The sequence below is a fragment of the Callorhinchus milii genome, unplaced genomic scaffold, assembly GCF_018977255.1.
Source record: "Callorhinchus milii isolate IMCB2004 unplaced genomic scaffold, IMCB_Cmil_1.0 Scaffold5, whole genome shotgun sequence".
Lineage (NCBI taxonomy): Eukaryota > Metazoa > Chordata > Chondrichthyes > Chimaeriformes > Callorhinchidae > Callorhinchus > Callorhinchus milii.
In genome coordinates, this window is record NW_024704746.1 from 13117567 (window position 1) to 13139124 (window position 21558).

The 21558-nt window shown below is 37.8% G+C and overlaps 1 protein-coding gene across 1 annotated transcript in view; it reads right to left on the reverse strand.

The window, feature by feature from the left end:
* Nucleotides 1–359: 359 nt before the first annotated feature.
* kif14 (kinesin family member 14) overlaps nt 360–21558 on the reverse strand; it is a 34173-nt gene continuing 12974 nt past the window's right edge. Inside the window, exons 16-30 of the mRNA XM_007887314.2 lie at nt 21186–21346; nt 20562–20709; nt 19690–19842; nt 19162–19303; nt 18287–18380; nt 17714–17858; nt 15515–15606; nt 13522–13616; nt 12387–12611; nt 11910–12097; nt 10720–10878; nt 9043–9165; nt 6073–6147; nt 2561–2696; nt 360–2116 (exon numbers count right to left, since the gene is read on the reverse strand). Of these exons, the coding sequence (XP_007885505.2) occupies nt 1710–2116; nt 2561–2696; nt 6073–6147; nt 9043–9165; nt 10720–10878; nt 11910–12097; nt 12387–12611; nt 13522–13616; nt 15515–15606; nt 17714–17858; nt 18287–18380; nt 19162–19303; nt 19690–19842; nt 20562–20709; nt 21186–21346 (2343 nt within the window). The 3' untranslated portion in view covers nt 360–1709. The remainder of the gene's footprint in view (nt 2117–2560; nt 2697–6072; nt 6148–9042; nt 9166–10719; nt 10879–11909; nt 12098–12386; nt 12612–13521; nt 13617–15514; nt 15607–17713; nt 17859–18286; nt 18381–19161; nt 19304–19689; nt 19843–20561; nt 20710–21185; nt 21347–21558) is intronic.

Here is a 21558-nt window from a genome sequence, read left to right on the forward strand (position 1 = left end):
GACTGCAGGATGGAGGGTGAGGGCAGAGTGGCAGGCTAGCCCGCCAATGGTGGGGCAAGCGAGGTGGGGGATGTGAAGCAGGCCAGAGCACACTGAGCGAAGAGATCGGGCAGGATGGTAGGGGGTTAGGAGGTTGCAGTTCTGGATGATCTGCAACCCATGGAGGGAGGAGTTTGCATAGTCAAGCCTCGATATAATGAAAGCATGTATGAGAGTTTCGGTGGCCTGCAGTGTGAAACAGTGGCAGAGCCGGGCGATGTTGCGGAGGTGGGGGAAGGCAGAGCAGGTCATAGCACAGACGTGAGGTAGAAAGGACAGTTTGAGGGTCAAACAAGACGTCAATTACAAGATCTCATTAAATATACAACTTTATTCTGGTTTATCACTATGTTGGAAGCATGCAACAAGTCATTTTGAAATAATTGGTAAAGTTATGAAAGCTTATGGCTGTGTATCCACATGTTAAAGTACCAAGTCAACTTTTACTTAAAAACATTAAATCTTCTTTATGCTCATATACACATGATTATGGGGCACTTTTTGGATCAAAATTAAAACAAAAATCTGTCCTGCTATAAATAAATTGCAGCAAGGCATTCCATTTGGTGTTCAGTATTTACAAATTATCCCTTTGATTTTAATTATAGCAAGACCTGACAAAGGCAAATCATTTCCCTTTAACTCAGTGCTAACCATTACATTGTTTTGGTAACCATATGAGAATCCCATACAACCATTCTTATGGCTTCACTGAAAAGATTGTGCCCAATTATGGACAATTGTGGGTTGATATTGGCTATTTTACAAAGCCTTTGCAGATGGCATAGGGAGGCGAGAGACTTGTGTGGGGAGTGTGCGTAAGAGAAAGAGTGTGAGTGACCAGAAAAGCCTTGGGCTTTCATTCTATGCTTGATGTGAGCCAGGTTTAGAAGCAAAAGCCTAATATGCTGACAACTAGAGTTCCTACTTTCCTCCTCTCCACAATACTTTTCCACTGCAGTTGATCAGATGGTGCAATGCGTGTGAGGAAAGTTTCTATGTACCAGTGACTGGAATTCTTTCCTTTATGCTTCATAGGTTAAAACATCAAGAACCGTACTCTTATTGCTACTCTACTGTGTAAAATCACTGACCTTTTTGAAGAAGCTACAGCAAATTCTTAATGCTAGGCAATTTAATCTATAGTATGCATAGTTCAAGAAATTGTGTTTTGCACCTAAAGTTAAGAGTTATTCTCTGGTGAGACATATACAGCAATGAAACCCAATGCAAACTCTGTACTATTTGAAGCAAATTGGTATCAGAGTAGACGAGACCATGATTAGAAAACACTTCTCCCCAAAAAGGGAACAAGCACATTGTATTGCATATTACTGCATCAATGGGTTGGACTGGAGAGTTGTGTCATACATAATCATGTCTCTAGGTAGGTTCAAACATTCTCACTATTAAGCCATGTACAAGAGAATAAGCAATTTTACACAACATAAGTTAAAATGGGTGTTGGTGAGAGGGGGAGTTAGACAAGTTTCATTTGTCAAGCTTGCTGAGGTAAAGAAATCTACTGTAATCGGGTGAATTGTAAACCTAGGTTCTGCAGAGTTTAAATGCAATAAAACAAATATTATTTACAATAGCTTTGCTACACACAAATTACATTTGAAGCTTTACTCAATTTTATTGCATGTACAATATGTGTAGGTCATCTGTCAAACCCACTGAACACCTCTTGGTGAAGAATCTTCTGACATTGGTCCCTGGAGTGTGTAGACAGTTTTCTTAACACCTCTATCACGGCAGGTACCGTGGCCAACAATTGCCCTGGTTGTCTTTATGTTTTCCTGCTTTTTCTTTTCAAAACTCTCAGCACGAGTGGAGGATCTCCCTTTCTCACTCTGAAGGTGGTGGATTACGTCAAGGAGTGAGGTGGCCGCTGATTCCAGTGCATTGGCCACCAGCTGAAGTCCTTTCATGTCCAGTTTGTTTTCTCTGGCTGAGGACATGTTTACCTCATCAGAGAAAGGACAAAGTGCACAAAAGTTATCCGTCACATACTTAGCTGAGGAACAAATCATTTCTATGCACTTCATCAGTTGCTGGTCAGCTACATGTTCACCTGTGAATGAACGAAAAACAAGGAGATTTTAATTTAAAACTCATATATTCCAATATGTACATTGATATGGAGGACATAAATTTGATATGCAAGTGGTGATGCTCACTGGTAAAGATACTTTTTATATGACACACATTAGATGCCATCCACAGACACATTTTCTGCCTAGTTGTAGGATCATTGTGGTTACTAGGCAGCAAGGCTGTGTGCTGCTGCCTGTGGCCAACATCACAGAAAGGAGTTCAGCTTAAAATTTTGAAGTTGGAAATGAGAATAGAGCTTTTTAAAAAATGCAATTGATATGTAAATATTTGGGGATTCGGTTAGACGCAAGTCATCTTCAAATGTTACAATGTGTGCAGCAGTATCTTGGATGGACTTCTCTATAAAGATTGTAATAGTAAATCACTTTATTGAATTAAATGACTATTTCAAATATTTTACCTCTCAGTACTGACACCACCAGCTGGTTGATCTGTTGGACATTTCCATTAAACTTGATCAATTCGGCAGCAACAGCAGAGGCTTTGCTCAAGTTGATTGTTGAATCTGCAGACTCTTGTGTTAGGGTTCCCAGCATCTTTTAGAAATTTTTAAGATAAACATTTAAAAAAAACAAAAAAAAGGCATCACACAAGGTACAGAACTTTGCAGCAATTACATAAACTGAAATGAATGCACAAGATATCGGTTACTCTCTACGTTTACTGCGCCTTTTCATTAAATAGCTTTTATTCAGTCACACACATTTACAACGGAAATCAGTTCAGCTGAAAGTAATCCTTGAACACACTAAAATATTAGATACAATTCACCAAGAGTCATTCCCACATTGGCAATCAGTGAAAGGAATTTCCCCCCCCACAATTGTTTCCCCTTCTCTCCTCCTCTGATCCCACATGCTCTTTTTGAAGCAGACTTGAAACACCAGTTTAAAATCTTGGAGCCACAATGATATGCGATTAGTATGCAGTGGCCAGCAGTCCAAACTGATCCAAAGAACATTTGGATCAATTTAATTCAGATTTGAAACTAACCTTTAGGCTTGCCTTTCAAACAGATATAGAATATTTAGATTTAAGATTACAAATTAAGTTATATGTACCTTTATTTTGAGGCGTAGAAAGTACCATGCAAGAGAAAGAAAGATCGTATTGCATTTTTTTTAGTGATAAATGGTAATCCATTTCATTATATTGCAAACGCTCATTTCAGCAAAAGAAACATTGATAGCAATACAATATAAATTTATATAGCACTTTTCATGTCAGGAGGATGTCTCAAACCACTTTTACAATATATAATATATCTAGCACCGGGTTCCACATTCTGTTCATCTTTAAAATCACAATCACTAGTTTTAATTTTGCTTTTGATCAGTTTTTGTGGATCAGCAAAAACTGCAAACAATCAACACTACGGGTTGGAAACCAAAATCAATTTGCAGTTCTTTTGGGAATCTCAAAATGGTCAGTTCCAGAAGAGAAAATGAAGAAAAACTGCCTTTCTACTCAACTGTGAACAACAACAACAAGATTCCATTTATAAAGCGCCTTTCACGTCAGGAGGACGTCCCAAGGCGCTGCACAGTTGGGTCATGACCCGAGCAGGGGGGAAATGGTCAGGGTGAGGGGAGGGAAGGGATAGTGAAGATATAAGTAAGAGGGAAACAGAAACGGTTAAACAAGGGTGAAAGTGGCCTAAAAACATATTGGTCTAAAAAATGCACAAATGTTCATTGGGACACAGTAGGGTTAACAGTATCATAACTACCACATTTCTGTAAAGAGACAAACAACAATTAAATGCAGTACTGATGCTTTACAAATAATGCACACAAAATAAGATTACCCCTTGCAGATCTAAAAACATTCTAAGTAAGATTGCTGGTGGTCACTACACAGCTGACTAGACACATTTTAACTAAAGATTAGAGAACCATATGGAGAGAAACATCCTGAAATATATTTTTCAAAGTAATGAGAAGAACAATCCATAGGAATAAAATGTGTGCGACTGGCCATCTTCTTCCAATAAAAACATTTACAAACCTAATCGAGTACATTTCAGATACTTTCAGGCAAAGCACCAACACAAGCTGATATTACAAAAAGAACAGGCAACATCCAAAACAAACAGCGCAATTAATTATTAAGCAGTCGTCTTACTTTCAGACAAAAGTAGTCTTTCATAACTACTGGCAGTCAAGTGTTCCCTCGCCTGCTATATAAACATTTCATTTTGACAGCTTGCTTTGTGGATTTTACATAAGGTAACAAAGAGCTGGCCCAGTGAGGGGACACTTATTGGCTTTTTTCTACTTATTTCAATAAATCATGGATTATAAAGAAGTGTTCAGTGAATTTCTTTGTTGAAAAGAAAAACAGGTTTGTGGAATATTTAAAACAAGATGCCAATAACCTTGAGTTTCAATTTGTCACATACCAAAGATTTTCTATTACTGTATAAACCAAATGCTAAAAGCCCACAACGTTAACTGTACCAGGTTAATTTTCACTCCAATTTCGTGGATTTAAACACAATGTAGGGATTTTACCAAAACTCAAATTACACAGAACCAGATGAGCATTAATTGCTGCAACAGTCTCTCTCAACTCGCCCAATTTACAGCACAAGGCATCGGTCATCAACATGGCTGAAGTGATGATAAATGTTTCAAGTCTCATTCATATAAAGCAATGAATGAGACATGAAACCAAGCAAATCTGAAAAAAAAAAATTTGAAAACAATCCTTTCTAAGGCTCAAAACAAAAGAACAGATTTCTTGTCAACTGCGCTCATTTATTCTGCTGATTATTTGTGCTGAGTCAAGAAAGTGAATGTGTTGCTCAGAGATAACAGAATCTGTCTCTTCCTGATAAGATTTCAGTTCCGTTCTGTCTGCACTAAATGAGGTGTGCACGTAGGGATAACTTTAAAGCTTAATAAATAAAAATCCCAATTATCCCATCATAATTGGACATACTAATTTGGAACATCAGACTATTGTAACAGGAGATTTAGGTTCATTTGTTAAACTCAAATTAAAACATAAAAGTGAAATAACAATCTTTTTTCAATGATTACTGCTAGATTAACATGACTGTTTCAAATAAATTTGAAAAAAAGCAAAGCAAATAATAAAACATTTTTGTACAATTCGGTTTACTCATCAGTGGCCATTTTAACGCAATTTGAATTTTAAAAAATATTATTCCTGTTCAAATGTCGATGGCAAGTTTTTTTTTGCAAAAGAATATTATGCAAAAGAGATTATCCCAACAACCAAAGAGTAAACAAAATAGCTTCATTAAAATTATAGGCACAGCAAACCACTGTTGGAGCATCACAACACTCAATACAATTCTCAAAACGCAAAATACTGCAGATGCTGGAAAACCAAAACAAAAGCAGAAGTTGCTGGGAGCACTCAGCAGGTCAGGCAGCGTCTATGGAGAAAGGAAAGTGGGTAACGTTTCGGGTCCACGTTCTGACGAAGGGTCGTGGACCTGAAATGTTGACTCGCTTTCCTTCCTCCAGAGATGCTGCTTGTTCCCAGCGACTTCTGTTTTTGTTTCAATACAATTCTCGCCACATGTTCATACACATGCACTTTGTATTAAAATCACTTGATAGCAATCAAGAGCAAGATCCTTGGCTGATTTTTTTCCCTTCCTCAGGCAATGAGAATAATTATTCTGCATCTCGGATGAGAACAAGCAACTCCATACAGACCAACCCAGGATCTAGTCTAGAAGGCTCTGTTTCATCTGGGCCTTACCCACTGAGAAGATCATATTAAAACAATTTTGAAGATACATTTACAGAATTAAAAGATCTCAAGACCTTAAAAGGATTACATTGAGCTAACAAGCAGGGGTTCATCTTAAAAATTGATTAAATAGAATTATAAATTAGTTGGTGTGACACACACACACAGATTCATGTCCCATACCTTATTGTATTCTGTGAGGTAGTTTTGAACAGACACCATCAGAACCATGTTGTTCTTCTTTAGTTCTTCAAAACACTGTAAATAAAGAAAATGGTCATTATATACTCATTGTAAACACAGTTCTAACCACACGTATGAATCACCAAATGATTTAATAGAGCAGAACCCAGTTATTAGAAGAGTTTGCTTATAACCAATCTGGCCGTGGAACCCGATATTTATTTACAACAACAACTTGCATTTATATAGTGCCCCCTCACACAGGGTAGTCCCAGAATGCTTGATGGGACGCTCGATGGAGTGATTTATCCCAAATGAGCTCCATCGGTGTGTCAAAATTATAGCTGGTGCACGGTAGCCAAAATGGATTCCAGGTCATCAAGTCGTTGCAGACGTCCCCCTGATAACCCGGAAGTCAGCCATTCTGGCTTTCAGCCAGAGTTTTGAAGTGTTGATGGAGTCAGGCCATATGCAGTGAATGCAGCTGTGTTTACCAACTATCATGTCCTGTAATAACGCTGGTAAGGATTTTATGGATCCGCAACTACCATGTTACTAACAAGGCTCTACAGTATATAGAAGCATAAATTGTGCTTCTGGCTTATGTCTTCAATGATGCATTGGTTTTTGATCAACATGTTTGCGATCAATAAAAAAATGCAGACTACTACTTAGATAGCTGATCTTTGAAACTGATATACTTATAAATTGTAATTAAATCTAGCAAAACATACCAAACATTCTTCACATAAAATCTGAGCCGCCTATTCTGGTACTCAATAAACACCACCACCTGGGCTTTAAATTTCATTTTGCACAAGTCTTCAGTTAGAATATCAAGACTGGGCTTGGATTAAGATGACGATCATGTTCACAGAAATGAGTTTGAACTACTGCAGGAGATATTATACTGAACCAGCATATATTAAGAATGAGCTTTGATGAATGAAAGGCGATGAAAAGCTCACAATGATTTAATGCCGTCATTTCAGAATGTCACGAATGGATTGCAGGTATTTCTTCAACTTCATAGTTTTTAATTCCAAACGGAACCTTTTTCTATCATAAACATAATCTAACTTCTTAAAGATAGCAATAAGCTTATTTTTAAAACATGTTGTAACTTTCTGAAGTTATTTTATTATATCATACAATGCAATAAACAAGCATTCAATACAGATCAACTAACTTCTTCAAGCCTATCACACTAGCCTTTTCATATTTACCAAATGAAAAAGGTCAATGTTGCCCAGCAACTCTGCATCTGCTTGAAGGGCATGCACACTACATGCTGCTAATGTGGATATGAGCATTACTTTTTTTTGGCATCCACTCTAGCAGCTAGTAACACGAACAAAATTACTTGTCATTTTAGGTTTTAATTAACCTCGTAATGTAACCCATTTAAAGGTGACAAACAATTTTTCTCAGAATGATATCTATGTTTAAGAGTGTAAAAGCTATCACTGCCTTGTAAATGTTTTTCCATACCACACAGGAACTATGGGAAAATAACAGAGCAGATGAAATGAACTCTGTAGCTCCAAGACTTAACTTGTAAAACATTTCCAAATTAGAAACGAGGGCAGTTTAGAAATGACATTTCGAAAGTTATCTTAAGCCGTGACTTTCCTGTTCATCCACATGATCACGTTGAACATCAAAGAATAATATTTTTTTGAAACAAAGAATGTACAGCATGGAAATAGGCTTCTCGGCTCAAGCAGTCTGTGCAGTGTTTATTACTTCACAGGAGTTTTCAGCTATTCCTTACTCCCTCCCATATCCCTCTATTCCCCTCTCATGTAAACGTCTACTAGCTTCCGCTTAAATGCATCTACACAAGTGGTGGCCAATACATTGCCCAACTCCACTGGCTTCCCATCACACAGAGGATACAGTTCAAGATCCTGATCCTCACCTTCAATACTTCCATGGCCATGCTCCCCACTACCTCTGCGACCTCCTAACCCCCTACCCACCTGTCCATTCCCTCCACTCAGCAGGCTCCAGCCTGCGTCACATCCCCTGCCTCACCTACCCCACCACTGGCGGGTGGGCCTTCAGCCACTCTGCCCCCACCATCTGGAACTCCTTCCCACAGTGCCTCTGCCTCACCCCCTCCTTTGCCTCACTCAAGAACCGTCTCAAGACCCTCCCTCCTCTTTGACCGTGCCTTTGTCACCCTCCTTCCCCCCCCTACTCTCCTCGATCCCACCTCGAGCTCGGGTCCTCCTGATCAAGATCCTGATCCTCACCTTCAAAGCCCTACAAATGTAATTTTGTTGTTGTTTGTTGTTGTTGTTGCGGATGTTCGATGGGCCACTTCTTGATGCCGCAAAACCCTCCAAACATCCTCCGCCTAAATTCTCTTTTTAGATCCCCTAGTCACTATCTTATATTTGTGGCCCCGGTGACAGATTCCCCAACCATTGGAAACAACTTATTTATGTTAACCTTCTCGAAATGTTTTATAATTTGAAACCCCTCTTAAACATCTCTTCTCTGGCAAAAAAAGCCTAAACTATAAAATCTATCCTTATAGCAGTAATCTGCCAGCCCTGTTATCATCCTCGTAAACCTATTCTGTATTCTTTCCATCACTGCTATAACCTTCTTATAGTGCGGACAGAATTGGACACAATACTTCAAATGTAGTCTAACCAAGGTTGTTTTTTTTAATATAAATTCAACATCACCTCCTCACTATTACATTATGTCCCCCTGGGTATAAAGCCCAAGACCCCATTGGCTTTTTTGTAGCCTTATCTACCTGTGTAGCTACTTTTAGAAATTTGTGGATCCCCTCCCTAAGGTTCAAAGAATTAAAAATCCATTTTGCTTTAAATCACTACAAAGCATCGACAACTTAAAAAAATTCTGGAAGTCAAATTTTAATTTTAATATCAAAATCAGCCAAATGAATTACATCTTGAAACACATGCATACAAATTTGAAGGAACTGATTACCTCCATCTTTGCTGTTGTTCTTTGCAGCAGTTTCTGCTCTTGTTTTGCTCTTTTCAGGCCATTATCCAGGAGACTCTTCATTCCAGCTTTTCCTCCCTCATAAAGAGAGGCTGCTGCAGTCTGCTGGTGAAAAGAATAAGATAGATTATAACAACAACAACTTGGATTTATATAGCGCCCTCCACACTGGACGGCGTCTCAGAGCGTTTCACAGTAATGGATCCCAGGGCCGAGCCAGGGGGAGGGTGAGGAAGGTGACCAAAGGCCCAGTCGAAAAGAAAGGTCTTCAGCCGAGACCTGAAAATAGGAAGAGGGGGCGAGGCAAAGGGAATGAGGAAGGGAGTTCCAGAGCCTCAGGGCGTAGTGGCTGAAGGCACGGCCGCTGAGAGTGGAGCGGAGGACAAGGAGGAGGCCAGACCCGGTGGAACGAAGGGAACGGGCACTGTTTTGAGGAGAGAGGAGATCAGAGAGGTAGAGGGGTGCAGAGAAGTGGAGGGATTTGAAGACAGGGGTGAGTATCTTGAAGTCGATCCTCTCTGGGACAGGCAACCAGTGCAGTCTGGCAAAGACTGGGATAATCGGGGAGCGGAGTTTGGTGCGGGTGAGAATGCGGGCGGCAGAGTTTTGTATAATCTGGATTAATTGAAGGAATCCCAATCTTAACCCAACATTAATTTGATAATACATAATCAATATATATTGTTAATATAATATATATGAAATAATAATCCTTGCATTTGATATACCACATTTCACTTTAGGAGATCTCAAAACACTTCACGTCTATATTTTGTAGGTGAACTAGGCAGCTAATTTTTACACAGCAATATCCGATAAACAGCCATGAAGTGAATGAACAATTTTATCCGGGGAAAATCCGTTTTACTGTCAACTCTACATTAAGGAGTGATACAAAAAAAGTAAAGTAAGCCATTACAAATTTGATTTGAGATTTCTATGATATTGATGCAAAAACAAAAACTGCCAGTGTCAACAACTACTATTTCCTGCTTGTATAGTGCCTTGTAGAAGCTCTTAATGTTTCCTGTGCCAGCCACATTGCCAGTTTAGCTCTGGATCCAATTCATTGCAACAGTTCTTCCTGCTCAACTGAGATAAGAGTCTACCTTCGTGACCACATTAGGCAGACTGTGTGATACTGACATTTGGAAAGGTGGAAGTAAATAAAATCAAAGCAAAAGTAGAGAACCATCTGAATTCTCAATGCCCATCTAAAAAATGTTGGCCTGTGTGATGGATACTGAAGAACTATACTTTTTCAAAAGTTAAAGGAAAGAAAAGTAATCTCTTTAGCAATTTGGTATTTTGGAGTTTACTTGCCTGAATATATCCTCTGATCTCCTGTTTGATCTATTCATAATCAAGAGCAACCTCTTCAGATTGTTATCAAGGAGAAATTTAGGATGATATAATCACAATCACATACAGCAATGGTACTAACAGCAGCAAACCTGGCCTACATTTATTTTTTATCAGATCAGAAATTCTACACTATAGTTTGAAATCATCAGAATTAAAAGATTGCACATTCTAGCATTTTTAAAAACCTACAGCTCCTTTAGAATGGAGAAAAAAAATTATAATTTGCAGTGTATTACTTGTTCCACTTTTTTAATTTTCTATTTGTTTCATTTTAGTGTCATAATAGTGGTATACCTTATAACTGAGAGAATCTTCTAAGTTCTGTTCTTCAAAATGCAACGCCACGCCTGTGAAAGTTGCCAGATGACCTACATGTTTCATAACTCTTCGGATTGTCTGGCTTATTCTGTTCTGAGCCTCCGTTACCATAGAAGAAATGTCTGAATCACAGCCCTGGAAGCACACAGACACTGGCTTGCCAACAGCAAAATACTCAATTCATTAACTTAAATAGATTAAAGGCTGGTTGCTAGATCCTTTTCAATTTCAAGAGTCAGTTATACAGAGACTAAAATGTCAGAAAACAAAATGTAAATCATTCAAAAATAAAGCATTACATACAAAATACTATAAAAAGTGCTTTAAAATCTTTACTAATATTGAAGATCAGTGTTCTTTCTGATCAATGAATGCATCAAATTATTAGGTGAAAGCGATCTGTGTGAAATTTTTATACGTTAAATTTAAAAAGCAAATACAGCACCATGTAAAATGAACACTTGGAATGCAAATTAATGAGTGTGGTGTATAATATAAAATATCTCATGTGATATTGAGTTAGGAGGGCATCTTCAGCAGTGAAAACTGGCATTTAAAGAATAATAATCCTTTAATTTGATATAGTGCTTTTCACGTAAAGTGTTGTGATTCTATTTTGTAGGCAAAGGTGGCAGCCGATTTGTGCCAATAATGTCCCACAAACAGCCATGAAGTAAATGACAAATTTTGTTCAAGGGAATGTTGGCCAAGACACTGGGAGAAACTCCACTTTCTCAAATAATGCCACGGAATCTTTAACATTCACTTGAACAGGCAGGCAGGTCCTCAGTTTAACCTCTCATCTGAAGGACCTTTACCCTTCCTCCATTTCTAAAATCTTCATCATTCTTAAAGTAATAATAATAATCCTTGCATTTGATATAGCGCTTTTCACGTCTTCTAGATGTCTCAAAGCGCTTCACAGAACAGACTGTAAAGTGAATTGACTGTATATTTGTGGGCGAAACATGGCAGCCAATTGTTTTAAAAAAAGAGTGTGTTTTAATTTGGAGCTAGTTAAGTCCCAGGTAGATCCTGCTTACCTTTGGGCTCTCCCTGAGAATCATTTTAAAAATGACTGCATTGTCCTATGAATGTTACAACAGAACTATACAGATCCAAATCGTAGACTTATAAAAGCTTTAGGATTTGGGAAAACTACAAACCTTTAATAGTAGCTGTAGGTTTCTACCCAATGTCTTCACTTCACCAAGTAGCTCATCATCAGTGATTTCAGAACAAGTGCCTTGTGGGAGCGCCTTATCGACCCACAACTTCATTAGAATTGCTACTCTTTCAAGATTTGTTGTAATTTTGATACAGTGAGACTGCATCTCTGTATTATTGGTGAACACTATAAAGGACATAAAAGTAAGACTGCATTGCACAAATTCAGAGAAATACATTGAATTAATCATCTAAATGGGAAAGAAGAACATGAATGATTTCTTCTAGTTATTTATGTCTTCCTTCAGACCAAATATTTAGTTTATATTTAATTTGTAGAATATCCAAACACACAACTAGCCAAAGTGTAGGGTAAAGGGAAGTTTTTTTAAAAAAAATTCACATGCATTTTGTTTTGATCAATTCCTGTTCCAGTAATTGCTAAAATAGATTTCCAGCTAAAGTTATAAACTCACAATTTTCTTGACTTTCATCATCCAGCTGTTCATATGCATTGGCAATTGCACATGTACTAGTCTGAATGGTCAGTAGGTCAGCAAGGAGCCGATCAGGAATGGTTTCCTGTGATAAATGATTCCTTCCAAGGTAGTCAACGGCTGCACCTAGAAGTTCCTTACACACAGCGGGCAACGAGGACTGGGCACCCGCTGAGCATATGCTCCGTGAAATGTTCAACAGATCTATTATGAAACAGAAGAAAAAAAACACACATTATCTTCATTTTCTGTTTCTACTCCTCTTACCACACTCCCAGCCCCCAAATTCGTGAAATTATATTCCTTTTGCAGTACACAGTTAGAAGTTTTTTGTGATTGATCTCTACAAATAGAATACCTTTAGCATATTTGTACGCGCAAAATTATTTTGTTCAAAATAGCAGTTTTTGAGTAATGGTTATATTAAAGCTCAGTCCAACAGCAGATGATGAGCAGCAAAAAAGGTTTTCTAGATGCAACATTTGACCCATTTATAGCTCATAGCCATGCCAATTTCCTGTTACGAAAGAGGTTAAAATAGTAAAATTTATCAAACCTACTGTGACTTGAAGTTCATAGAAAGAACTCGAGAGTTACGCATATTCTCAGCCTTATCACAGAGGAGCTATTGTTACAGCCTTCATGGCTGGCCACAACCAGACTGATAAATGTGACATCCACTAACAGTTGCTATGGTGGCAAAGAGCTCTGGAATGTTCTTTTAAAAAGCACAAACTTACAACTAAAAAAATTCTAGGCGCACAAAAAAACATTTTCAAATAAAATATGGCAATTTAGACATTCAATGTATATAACTTTTAACCTTACATTTATCCCCTGTACAGTATTACAACGTCCATGTACTAGAAATATTAAAAAAGACTTCCCCACAATTCAAACAAATCCCACTTATCAGCTACTCGGTGACACTATTTATCCTGTGCGAAGGATGCTATACAACTGCAATTCTTTGCTTAAATATTCCTGATGACAAAATCTGATAAATCACACCAAGTTAAAAATAAAATGTCATTGTAAATTTTATTAAAAATAATAATCAAATCAAGATCATATATGAACTGAATTGGATATAAATCATGCAAAATATGGCAACCTGTAGGATGTGCAGACTGCAGATTCTGAAGAGGAGTATTTCGGATTTCTGATAAACACCCGGACATCCGTTTGCTCCTGAAAAAACTTTTGCTCCTGAACAAGAAAATAACTGTGTAATTATTTAAGCATCAAAATTATACCCTCAAGAAGCAAAACCTATATAGTTATTGGCAAAAAAGGTCATTAAAACACATATCCTAGTATAGAACCTTAGTGGGTACATTCACCGAATACTACCAGTTTGGAAATAAGATGTTAGAATGTAGATTTTTATAACAGAACAATGTATGCAATAAGGAGAGACATGGGGAATTGCAGCAGGAAGAGCCATAATATTTATAATGATCTGCAGGGCACCCAATGAGCAACTAACACAGGTTAGTATTAACTAACTGAGTTAGTATTAACTGAGTCAAGAACCTTGGCTTCTTGTTTGACCCTCAACTATCCTTTCTACCCCACATCCGTGCCGTGACCCGCTCTGCCTTCCCACACCTCCACAACATCACCCGGCTCTGCCACTGTCTCACACTGCAGGCCGCCGAAACCCTCACACACGCATTCATAGCATCCAGGCCTGACTACACAAACTCTCTGCTTGTGGGCCTTCCCAACTCCTCACTCCATAGACTACAAATCAGCTAGAACTCTGCAGCCCATGTCCTCTCCCGCACCAGGCTCCGCGACCCTATCACCCCCAACCTTGCCCGACTCCACTGGCTTTCTGTCACACAGAGGATACTGTTCAAAATCCTGGTTCTCACCTTCAAAGCTCTCCATGGCCTTGCTCCACTCTACCTTTGCGACATACTAACCCCCTACCAATCTGCCCTCTCCCTCTGCTCAGCAGGCTCCAGCCTGCTTCTTGTCCTCCGTCTCGCCCACCCCACCATTGGCAGTTGGATCATTAGCCACTCTGACCCCACCCTCTGGAACTCCATCCCACACCCCCTCCGCCTCGCCTGCTCCCTTGTCTCTTTCAAGACCCATCTCAAGAGCCTCCTCTTCGACTGTGCCTTCAGTCACCTTACTTCCCCCCCCCTGCCTTCCACGATCCCAACTCCCAGCTGGGATCCAAAACATTGATTGTCCAGCGCCTTGAGACGTGCTCCCGACGTGAAAGGCGCTATACAAATGTAATTTGTTGTTGTTGCCTATTGAAATTAATGTAGAATTTCCATATTAGAGCACTCCATTTCAAGCAATCTGCTAATTAACCAAAATACTGAAGCAGGTTCAGATTAAACAACTGTTATTAAACAAACTGAAGTAATACTGTATGCAGAATATTCTCTTTCATTTACATGTTTATTTCAGCAATATTTAAAAAGTTATTTAAACCATTTCTTTGAAGGCAACATTTTATTACACTTGCAATAAACTGTGTGCAGAACTTTGAAAACTACTTGCTTCAGTAAAATTGGCAAAATAATGCAATATCCGTGCTAATTCTCATTTAACAGAATTCCATCATCACTGCAAAGCTTACATAAAAGGTGTTGACAATGTGCAAGGCAGAACCACAGCCAAATCCATTCCAGTCCCTTAGCAATACAACTAAATGAATGTAAAGCCAAATCTGACTTCACCCAGTTTGTCTCCACATTAGAGGAGTACATTGTAAACCCTTCAGTAACAAGTTTTAATTGGCAAAAGGCATGTTTAAATTTACTGTTTAAATTGGCACATAGTCAGAGAGATCTGAGCTTTCTCATAAGAATGTTTAAAATGTGGATACACTGCCATTTATGAATCATACATCATTGATCAGTTAATAAAAAAAAGCTCTCAAAATTATACAAAATTAACAAGGCAAAAAAACTTAGAAAATCAGCTTGAACTGAAGCCAAAACATGCTGCTAATACCAGAGAATATACTGAAAGATACATCACAATCTTCCCAAATGTATTTCATCCCGTCAACCACCTACTGTTTCCCAGCAAATTCAAGGCAATTAGCTTTGTATTACATGGAAACATTATCTACTCACAATCTTCTAGACAAAGAGCAAGATGTCACGTCAGCTTCCCAATCATCATTGGGATCATAAAAAAGATCTTCATCCTTGGAAAATGCACTTCCCTGTGGGAAGAATTTACTAAGAAAATTAATGTGTGCTTGGAGGAGTGGCAATTCAAAATCAAGCTTTCTCTTCTTCCCTAGTCAGTGAAGGATTCTTTGTTAAAAATAGTGAAGATCAATAATAGCAAATTTGGAACATTGAATATTTAGGACAGAGCAGACAGATCACAAAAGCAACTTCATATATGGGGTAGGAGTCCTGTAGCTCAGTAGTTAAAACACTTGCCTTGCAAGTGACAGATGTGGGTTCGATTCCTGGTAAGGCGAAACCTTGGTCAAGTTTCCTTACTCCACACACCTGATAATAATCCCTCAAGAAAAAAAACAATAGTAAAATTGATCACTTCAATCCACTGATTGCGGAACACTGCTGTGCGCAATTGGCTGCTGCATTTCACCCACAAATATACAGTCAATTCGCTTAACAGTATATTCTGTGAAGCGCTTTGAGATGTCTAGAGCACATGAAAAAAAAAGCTAAAACCTCCATCTCAATTAGTTACATTCTAAAGCACTGCCTTAATTCATTAATATTGAAAACAATGCCAAGTTATGAGCTTGACAATTGTTGATTATGCAATCCCGAATCATATAACTAATGAATTTTTTTATACCTTCACATTTAACAAGCCCAATCTTAATTGCAGCAAAAACTCATTTACTTGATTTTTAAATCTTGGTTTCTCAGATCTAAGACTCGTAAATTCATACCATACAAACTTGTACAGAGGCTTCATGCCCTGTGGAATGAAACATTCAATCACAAACTTTAAAAAGCTATTAACAAATAACTGGCAATAGCCAAAAGACAAACGTCTTTAATTTTATAAACCTCTCATAATTGGAACTCAAGAACTATAAAGCAACAATAATTGCTTCAGTTGTAACAGTCAAAGGAAAGCAGAAATACAAGATTACATTTGTATAGCGTCTTTCACGTCGGTAGGACGTCCCAAGGCGCTGCACAGTGTACAGCATTTCAGACCTGAGCTGGGGTCAGGGGCAGAGGGGAAGGGGGGTGATGGTCGAAGAGGAGGGTTTTGAGGCGGTATTTGAAGGAGACTAAGGAGGGGGCGAGTGGATACAGTGGAGCAGTGACACAGACAACGTTGTAAGCTATTCATACGGCATTCAAATTTGAGTATAGCTCTTAAAGGTCATTTTACCATATTGCACATCATATTGCACTCTATGAAAAACTTAACTGAAAACAAAATATATAAAATTAAGGTTTTTGTTGAAAGGTTCATCTCACATAAAAAGATTATCTCTTTTTGCTGAGTCTGAACTGGAATTGGCAAATAGCAGCATTACGGCGAGGGGCTATGACATAAATTTGTTTACTTTGAGCAGAACATGCCCAGATTCCATTTTTATGGCTCAATAACGTGCCAGGATTCAACTTATTTTACTTTTCAAAAAAGTGGTTCCATTTCATATCACTGCTTATCAAACCTCAACAGAAGTGGCATGATGTACAGAAGGAGCAATACATCAAATGAAGCAATAATTAGAAAAAAAGTTTAAGAAAGGTATTTATGCCAAAGTGAAATGTTTAATATTAAACAATCATACTGTATACAGGTAATTTAGATTATAAATATTTATGTAGGCCAATTAAATTATGGGCATGTATTATCTAATCGAGTGTATATAGTTTTTCAATTAACAGTTTGCAGAATTGTTAGTCACAGTACACATGAGAGAACATCGCTGAACTAAAACCCCCAAAGCAGTGTTGAAACAAATTAAACTATCAAAAATACATAGAAGAAAACAGTAAGTATAAAGAAAGGATAGAGAACTATATGTGAATGGGAGTATGTAGACAGATACTTTAGTATAAAACTGTTTTGCACAGAATAAACATAAAACAGCAGGATCACTGTTTTGTGCCAATAACATTGCATGGAATAGCAACACATTCACCTCAGTAATCTGTTATACCTCAGAACATCATGCGAAGAATTGGGACCATATCCCATTAACTCCAAACAAAACTACCTCTTTCCCTACACCAATATGGTGTGTTTACAAAGTTTTTTCCTGTAAATATTGCACAAAATAAATATTCTACGTATGTTACCATTAGAAGCTATCATTTTACCTGGTAAAGTTCTCTCATAGCTGTCACTTTCCACTCAAATTTCTCCAAGCTCCAGTAAGTGCTTATGCCCAGCTTAGTGTTCCGAACCTGCACCTGAATTGGAGTTTGAGGGGTGCTTATATTTTCCTTATCAGACTCTTCATGTCTACACAAAATACAAATCAACTTCAGTGTTGTATTTCTAAACAGTGAAGCATTGCTCGTTAGACACACCATACCCATCACATCAAATTTTAAAAGACAAACATAAATGAAAATCAGTTCTCATGAAATCGTCTGTTTGCCAGGATGTACATGAAAGTTTCATTTGAAAACTATAATTGTATATATAAAAAAATCCAACAACCGTCCCTATCTAATGAACCATAAGTGAACATACAAGGCAAACCTTATCCTAATAATCACCAAGCTTCAAACAAGCTCCGGTGTGGTTGTTTTCTGAACCAGACCTTTGTCATATTAAGCGAAACCAACTACTAATTGGAAACTGAAATCTGTTTCAGAGATTGAATGTCACTGTTCAAGAGCAAGAGAGCTGGTCATTATACAGATTTATTTCTTGGAGATACTGACCTACTGAAGACCGTGCATTTCCTTAGATTTTTGCTTATGGTGTTAGCCTCCTGGATCATCATTGAAAGTTTCATGGAGCTCCAATCTGAACTATCTGAAATAAGTTCAGGATAAATAGCGTATTTATTATACACAGCAAGTTAAAGTGACAAAGATGGGTTATTAACACAAAAAAAGAAGCTCAAATTACAAGTGGATCATTCTCATGGGTGCTACACCTAAATGCTACACCTAACCATTAACAAACCTACTTAAACCAAAAATATTTCGATTTTGGTATTGAATTTACAAATTAGTTTTCAAGTAGTTGAGTGTTCAGGGAATGTCAGACAATGGTGAAGCAGCATGTGAGGAACTGACTACTGTATGTGGATGGGAGAACAGTCATTAGAATGATAACATGAAGAGAGTCAGAAAGGAGTCAGAGATCAGTGATGTGACATTTCCAGGCTGCGACCACAAACATTCTTCTGCTATTCACCGAATTGAAAGAATTGTAAAACTATTCCAATGGTGTCCCTTCCCTGTGGTTCCTGTTATTCAATAATAACTGTGAGTGACTGACCTTTGTGGTTACATTTCAGAGGCTACCACACTATAAAATTGTTCATCATCTCAAGCTATGCGACATCAAATTTGAGGTCAGAATGTACGTTGGATGAGTGACAAACCGGGTCCCAGGCATCTGCCAACAAAAGACTGAAGCAGTCCCTCCTTACAAAGGACTAAAGCAGCTCCCTCCCTGCAAAAGACTTCAGCTCCCTCTGCTACTCTGAGCCATACCTAGCAACCTTGCAAAGAGAAGGCAGTTGGAATGAGGAAAAGATTAAACTATCCAATTGTTCCAACCCTCTTGTTTTTGAAGGACAGCTTACTTTTATAAGTGACACAGCTCTTAGTCTGTAGCCTTTTGTTTCGCTCTTTCTGTATTTTTNGTAAATCTTCTGTCATTTTTCTCTTTTCTGCTTCCAGTGCAGCAAGAAATTTAGCATGATGTATATTATGATCCTTCAGAGCCTAATGGAAAAGGTGAAAAAAAATTGTGAGTTACACAAGTACTAGAAGTAGGTTTTCTTATTAACTACACAAAACAACAACAACTTGCATTTATATAGCCCCCTCCCTTCACACGGGATAGCTTCCCAGAGTGCTTGACCCTAAAGTTAATGAGAATAGATTTTCCACTTTGAATATACATGTATACAATTTTCAGGATAAGGTAAAGGGAAGGGCAGCAGTGTAGTACTGAGCACTTGTACTGTGTGTATAGTGGGAGGTAGAAGGTATTTTTAAAAATTTCTCTGTCTTCCCTTCACATCAAAATCCTGACTTAAGTTTCTATCAGTATGGGAATGGCTTTGAGTAATCATGTTTATTTTGAATGATTTCTAACATTACAGTACCTGTTTTGCGGCTAAAGTCTCCATCTGCAGACGTTTCCTATTCAGTTCCACTTTTTGTTCAAGTTGCCTCTTTGCATCCTGCAGCTCCTCCATCTTGGAAACTGCTTTTTTAGTATTAAGCTCCTGCAGTTTTTTCTTACAGGCTTCCTTTTCCTGAACCACAAAAAATCACAGCAAATCATATTTCTACATTCTTGTAGCTCTAGGTCACCTGAACCCTAATATGAGCCTACTTCTTTATAAACTGTTCCCAGAATATAATTAATCTAAGAGTTCTGCTATTTGTGACATCAGGTTTCACAAACAAAAATTATTCAATTTCTCTTTCAGGACCAATTCAAAAGCTTTGCTTTCAGTGTTACACAAATACTGCAATATACTGGAAACATCCATTTATAAACACACCTCTTTTGAACCAAGTCATTAACCTAATAGACATAATGTGATTGTTTCTATAAACAAGTTTCAAAGAAACATTGCGAAATTGTTACATGTGGAATTAGTTTTGATATTTTGGATACAGTACAATTTAAGTTACTATACACATACATAATTGCTACACAAAAACCTTGTACTGTGAAAAAACATGCTGCATGCTCCTGTAAGAATGTCCATTAAAACTAACCCTTATCTTTATTATCTCCATAATCTTTAGTAACTGTAATTTCACAAGTCATTAACTCACTTGTGAGTAATGAGTTCTTGGAATATAAACATAAAAAAGGATATTTAGCTGAACTACCAAGCCATTACCACCAGTATTGCATTTGGCCTATCACATTTTCAAACACAAGCACGCCATAGTATAAATATTAACCAGAAATCACATCCACAAAAAAAAATTGAATATTAGAATGCATTAAATAAATTACCAATTCCTTTTCCAAATCTTTAATCTTATTTTCATACAGTGATTTTTGACTAGATAATTCCTTCTGAGCCATCTCCTTTGCAACTTGGATACCCTGCATCATTTCTCGTTTGGCTTGTAACCGTGCCTCTTCAATTTCAGCTTCAAGTCTGCCAACATAAGATGCAAGCAGAACTTCAATATCGAAAAGTCATCGTATAATAGCAGTTTACATATCCAAAAATTGAGATTTTAAAGAAGTTGCAAAAGGAGACTTTGAAATGGCTTACATAAAGAGTATGAATAAATTGACAGGTTGATGCAGGCAAATTGCTCTCTGACAAAGGGTTAAAGAGAGTGGTGTGAATCAAAAATGAAGATGTTTGGAATAAGGAGAGAAAACACTAAATAAATGATATACTAAAAGGGCATTTATGCAAGCCTTAAAAGATAATGAGTTAGACACAAGTTAAATCATTTCATTTGAAAGGTGTTCAAGAGTGTGTGAGAGAGACAGGCAAGTGAAACTGAGAATCATAGACCTAATGAATTTTACCGGGTCTTATGTAAAAGTAAACAGCTGACCAAGCTGAAACGTCATTAATGTAACTTGTTAAGAGATAGTTAGCTCTTATTTTTCATTTACCTTGCCTGTTGAGCTTGCAAAAGTTCATTTTTTGCAAATTCAAAGTCCTTTGGACCATCTCTCAACAGTGCATTCGCACAAGAAGCTCGTCGTCCACTCTGCACCTCTACAGGATGATTAAACTTAAAGTAATGGTCGCCACCTAGAATCACTCTGTCCCCCTACAACAAGTGGCACAGATTTACATTCATCAATCCAAAATAAAAACTGCTCTTAAATCAAACTCACAATTAACTGTCCTAAAGAAATTCATTTTATTTCCTCTTCCACCCCACCTTAAATTGTTCTTCTTCCTCAACAGATAATTTATGTTTCTCATTAACAGGAGCAAGCTGCTTCCAGAATCTTTGATTGGTTTCTAGGTTGTCAACAA